This window comes from Aplysia californica, unplaced genomic scaffold (genome assembly GCF_000002075.1).
Source record: "Aplysia californica isolate F4 #8 unplaced genomic scaffold, AplCal3.0 scaffold00797, whole genome shotgun sequence".
In the NCBI taxonomy this organism is placed as follows: Eukaryota; Metazoa; Mollusca; class Gastropoda; order Aplysiida; family Aplysiidae; genus Aplysia; species Aplysia californica.
Genome location: NW_004798067.1, coordinates 79,571 through 85,837, shown reverse-complemented (window position 1 = coordinate 85,837; position 6,267 = coordinate 79,571). Strand labels below are relative to the sequence as shown.

Below are 6,267 nucleotides of genomic sequence, written 5' to 3'. Positions count from 1 at the left end.
CACCATGACAAGCATGTTGCCTTATTCTTCCTTCTTTCTTCCTCTATATTTTTATGTGTATCATGTCATGTATAGTTTTTTTCTTCTTCAATTATATAAATGTATCCAGATGTTTTTTTGAGGTATAGCTTTTTATCTTCGATCTATGTAAATGCAAACAGTGAACACCCGGCATCGACAAAAGATTCACCGCCTGGTTGGTTTTTTTCTACATCTGTGAAATCCTTTGGAAGCGGCTGGTGTGTATCATGTATAGTAAGAAGACAGCATTAGGCCTACTGCTGTGTATGTCCTGTATGCTAGATATCTCTACACCGCCTATGGCAAAGGCATGAATTGAGGTCCATGGTTACAGTTTATAGGTATTATTATTATTATATAAATTAATATTATTTATCATTATTGCTGTTACATGTGTTTTTAAAATGTATGTCTTGGGATGTTGAACTTGTTCTCCATCAACTCCAACCTTTGCAGATGGAAGTAGGCTCAAATGTTTGTTTCTTGTTGTTCTTCTAGAGTTTTGCATGGTTTCCCCGCATTGCCAGCAATAAGGACTGTGACTAAAGATGTTACTACTGCCCAATCAATAGAATTTGACTCCCTTCTACCTCCATTCATAGAAGAGTTGCAGTGTACCCAAGGAGATTAAAAGTTCTAAACTCCTTGAGTGTACCATATATACGTTTAAAGCGACTCACCATTTTTTTTTTCTGTTTAGATCTATCCATTGACTTTGAAACAATATTTCTTTACATTCAAAAATCTGAAATAAATGTTAATGATTTTGAATTCTGTTCCGTAGACCATACATAAAGTGCCATATTTCATTTAGGTTGTTATCTTGATCACAGGGTCTGGGGTTCGAAGATCAGCTTGGACTGACTTTGTGTCCTTGGGAACGGCCATTTTGTCAAATTTTCCTATTTTACTCAGCTTATTCGGAGATGGATGTGTAATTCGGAGATCACATCCCATAAATAATGAAAGTCACAGTCTTGCAAGTGGCATTAAATGTTCCGGTAGACAATTTTGCAAATTTTTTGTATTTTTGTAGGGGTTGGTATCCAGGATTTTGCCGAAGTATCTCATTTCTACTTTGAACAACTTTGGCACACTTACTCTGTTGTCAATGTCGGCTGGTGCTGTAAGTGGTAGGTTCCATGCATCAAGGACAAAACTATTCTGCCGTAGGCTGACAAAACGCTTTTTTTTTAAATTTTGGCGCTAACAATTTTTATTTGCTCAATCGAAAGCCTGATCAGTTACCCTACTTTTGTTAAAAAAAAAAAAAAATTTTTTTTTAATCAACCTGAAACTGTATCTAGTTTTTGAATAAATTAGAATTGAAATGGCTCTATTTTTAAATGATTGTGCTGACAAAAAAAACTATTTTCTCGAAACTGCTCTGAAGAAAAAAAAAGGTGTTTTGTCAGCTTACGCCAACATTGAGATGATACTGGAATGCATCGTCTGTCCTCACTTTGCAAAGACAGATAGACCAGCAAACAGACAGACAAATAGACAGACAAATGTGCATCTGTTTGAAAGTAATTTTATTTTTGTTGTTTTTCTGTCATGTATGGTGACTCGAGATGGATCATGGGTAAGCTTTGTATTTGGACTAATATTATGTTTTCATTGAAATAAAGACTTTATTTTAGATACACACCTTATTCTATGTGTACAATTGCAAGTTTCTCTCTTTGGCCTGTATACACATGTGCACGCACACTCAAACACACAGACACACACAGACAGACACACACACACACACACACTCACACACACACACACACACACACACTCTCTCTCTCTCGCTCTTTCACACACACACACACACGCACGTCCAAGCGAGCACACACACACACAAACACACACAAACACACACACACACACACACACATAAGCAGTTTTTGGAACTTAAACTTAGTGTTTGCACCTCTAGTCTTCTATCTCCTTTCTTCTCCCCCCACCACCACCACCACCGCTCACTTTGAGTCGGTCTCTCCCACACAAACATCTCACAGCCACACATATAGCACACATACACACAAAATAAATTTCAATTTCCTGCTGCGACAGAAGTTACTATTTTACTTTACTGTCTTCCTCATCAAAGTCCTGTTTTAGTTTTGCGAAAGCAGCCACCTTTGATTCGAGCGCTTTCATTCTCTTCGCTCCATTGCTTGAAGGCCCAGCCACTCTCTCCATGGACGCCTGCATACGGTCGACTGTTTCTCCGACCATCGGTAGTTCAGGTTTCAGGTCAAGCTGGGCTTTGTAAACCATGTCCCCATACCTTTCCTGGAGACTGTACATTCCTGCAGAATAAACACAATGGGTGGTTGGCGGGTGCTCTGGTGTGGTCTGCTCCTTTCTTTTTTCTACCAAACATCTGTTGTCCTGATCTCTCTTCTTTCTTTTTTTGTGTGTTTGTTACTCTCTTGTAACACCTCTAATCTTCAGCACTTATATGACCTTATTGTGTCATGTTGCAAGTGGTGTAAAACTCTTACTAAAACGAAAAAATGCAAGCACAGCAGACTGCTTACCCGCGGAGCCTCGAAGCAGTTTGAGTTTGATGTGACACTGCTGTCAAAATGAAAGGATTTCAAATCTGAGGTATCTTTTTTCTTCCTCAATTCCTTAGAATGAGCTAACCACTATTATCATCAGTGGGTGAGATCAACGGGGGAAAAAAAACAACAACAAAACATAATATTATTTATTATATATAGTCATCTGGACATTTTGGGAACGTGAGTAACAGAACAGTATCTAGGGAGAAGCAGGAGAGGGGGGGGGGGGGGAATAATGTCATTTTACAAAAAAATTGGAACCCACAGGGTAGAAGATCAAGGGGAAGACCACATGGAACCTGAAGAAGAGTCACAGAAATAGATGTACAGAAAAGTAAGACATGGAGTGACATCAAGCGACTAGTCCAGGATAGGGAACAATGGAAAGTGTTTGTTCATAATCTAAATCCTGATCCAGGGTGAGAAAGGCAATGATGATGATGATGACAAAAATTTGAGTGCTTCATGTTCTCATCTTAAATTTTGTTGTTGAAAGGAGTGGTTGGGGGGGGGGGGGAGGAAGTCGAGAGCATTATCTAGGCCAACTTTAGTTTAATTTTTTTTTAACAAAAATAACTTTTTTTTACCACTAGCATCCAGATAGACTGCTTCCCAGGGTCCCATGAGCGCATAGCGTAGGCCGATGCCCTCAGTCATCAGAGTGTCGCACTCGTCTGCAGAGATGACACCGTCCTGGGGAGAGTAAGTAAGTAAGTAAGTTTTAGTTTAATTTTCGTAGGATTTTATGGCGCTTGCAACTGCATAAGGTCATTAGCGCCAAGGGGTGGATGTTAACAGAGAGAAGTCCTAACGGGAATTCAGACTTACTCTGCTCATCCCTCTAGCCTCAACAGCACAAAGTCTGCTTCGACGATCAAGGCACCCCGGAAATAGCAGTTCACAAGAGAGTGACAAACATACAAAAGAAGTAGAGGAAAAAAAATGATGATGGTAAGGATGAGGAAAGAAAAAGCAGCAGTTCCCCCTATGTTGATCCGGCACAGTATGAGCATGACATTGATAAATCAGCCAAATTCACAATTCTACAGTGCATAAGAGCATGCAAATATTCCCCCCTTTGGGAATGGCTTTAAAGACACTTCAGTCAGTAGCACTGCCCTGGGGAGGGGGCTAAGTAAGTTTATTCAGTGTTTAAGGCCATTGGCCCACATCATATCATATAAAACACTCATTGAGCTAAATAAAGTTTCTATTAAATGAAAAAGTACAGGTTGTGCACGTATATCTCGTCATGGGTGAAACATGCATATATATTTCTATCACTAGCCCGATCCCAGGAAGAGTCTGGTCATAGAGACGGAGATGAGTGACGTTAGAAGTTGGTGGTTGTGAATCATCATTGATGTGGTAGGGTTTGTTGTTACCGGATATTATACTGTCTTAAAAGTTATAAAGATGAGCGACGTTAGAGTTTGAGAGTTGAGAATCATCACCGATGCTGTAAGTTTTCTTGTGATTATACTGTCATAAAAGTTATGGAGATGAGTGATAGAATCCTCACTGATGTCGTTAGTTTTGTTGTTACCATAATAATATATTGTCATAAAAGTTCTGGAGATGAGCGATGTTAGAACTTGAAGGTTGATAATCATAATCAATGCTGTACGTTTTGAAGTGAACATACTGTCATTAAAGTTTATTGTCAAGGCCATTTTATTGGTTATTCTGGCCTTCTCCTCTTCTCCTCCATCATCACCGTCATCTTTTTCATCAGCCACATAATTTACTGTCTTTATTATGATCATAATCATCAACAGCAGCTCGAGGAGAACAGATTGTGTATAACATTATATATTATATATCAACAGTTATCAGGCAATAACAGATTTCATATAACGTATCTGTATCAACACCTATCAGGCAATAACAGACTCTATATAACATATAAATATATCTCAACAGTTATCAGGCAATAATAATCAGGCACCCAGACCTACAGCGAGAAAACAATAAAACTACTCGTAGTCTGGACCTACAAAGTCAAATAAAACGTACATGGACTAGACGGTAGGCTTCTCTCATCAACATCGACTGGACTCGGTTGATTAAAAATCCGGGAATTTCTTTTTTCAATGTGGCTGGCGTCTGTCCAAGCTCTTTCAACAAGGCAACTGTCTTAGTCACTACGTCAGGGTCTGTCCACTTGGCCGGCACCACTTCCATCGCACGGAGGTAGTACAAGGGGTCCACCTGTAACATGTTATAAAGAATATCTTGTCAAAATGAGGGTCCATCTGATACAAATTAGAATAACATCTTGTCAAAATGAGATAAGATTGACCTATACAGTCTTGCACACACATAATGAAATTGGCGAAGGGTGGAAATCTTTTTGATAGAGACTGGTTGAATGAAAAAGGCGCACGGGAACAAGGCACATACGAAATAGAAGAATATTATGTTTATATTGTAATAGAGAGGCCAATCTTTCTGTATGTCTATGGTCAGGGATGAAAAAAGAGCGGAGACAGTTAAAGAAATAAGAATGTGTGTCGTCCGATAATATATTCAAACAGTGAGAGAAAGAAGGGGGGGGGGAGAGAAAAACTTGTAATGGGGAGATACATGTAGATAGAAACTGAAGTACACAAGAGTTACCCTCTCGAAATGCCTCATCGGTGTCTGGCAACATACAGTGAGTGCAAAACGCCAGCATACAAAGTGCATTCCCCACCCTCCTCCCCCTCCTCCTTCTTTTCCCCCAAACAATCATAAAAAATAAATTAACGTGACATTTAAGTTATAATTCTTGATTTTTTTTTAAACAAGAGATCCCGACAAAATCTTACGTGATTCACGACCACAAAACGGTTTTTGTGAGCCAGTTTCTCAGAGAGTTGCGAGGGCATCAGAGTGGTGGCGGAGGACACCAGAATGACGTCATCCCTGACCCACTGGTCCGTCGACTGCCAGACCTTCCGCTTTGTCTCCAGCTTGTCCGGCAGGCAGTCCTGGAGAGGAGGACGAGAGAGTTAGGAAATGACCAACTCGAGGGGCTATAGCTATATTTATCTAAACACTTTCCTGTATACATCTATCTGAGAAAGTATGAACACGTGTGGGTTAGGAAATGACCGCGAGAGGCAAGCCATTCAATAACTAAAATACTTTTCTGTACATATCTGTCTCTGAAATGAGGAAGATGAGTGGGTTCCTAAATGACCAACGAGAGGTTAGCCATATTTAAAACACTTTCCAGTACATCTGTCTTTGAAAGGGGGGAGATGAGCGGCAAAGGAAATGACCACGAGAGGCTAGTCTTTAAAACACTTCCCTGCACGTACATATCTGTCTCTGAGAGGAGGAATATCTAAAACAATTTCCTCTACATCTGTCTCTAAAAGGAGGAGGACAAGTGGGTTAGGAAATGACCAACGAGAGGTTAGCCATATTTAAATGTCTTTTTGTACATCTGTCCCGAAAACTATACATTTTTTTGTAATATCTAACACATAGCCTTCTCGGATAAGGACGAAAAATCTCGGAGGCCCGTGTGCAAGTTGCGAACGTCACAGGTCCCTTGGTGGTCTAAAATCAATAAGAGTTGGCTTCGGCCGCCACCCGAGCAAGATTCAAAATTAATTCCTACCAAGCTGAAAATGCTCAATGTGTACCGCCGCTCATAAATGATCTTATTATGCAGTTGCCAGCGCCGTAAAACACT

General features: G+C 40.0%; 1 protein-coding gene across 1 annotated transcript in view; it reads right to left on the bottom strand.

Annotated features, from left to right (window-relative positions):
• Positions 1-1,538: 1,538 nt before the first annotated feature.
• Positions 1,539-6,267, bottom strand: part of LOC101857212 (lambda-crystallin) — a gene marked incomplete in the record, with an annotated part of 9,903 nt that continues 5,174 nt past the window's right edge. Inside the window, 4 exon segments of the mRNA XM_013088724.2 lie at positions 1,539-2,324; positions 3,170-3,275; positions 4,599-4,793; positions 5,393-5,554. Coding sequence (XP_012944178.1) covers positions 2,092-2,324; positions 3,170-3,275; positions 4,599-4,793; positions 5,393-5,554 — 696 coding nt within the window.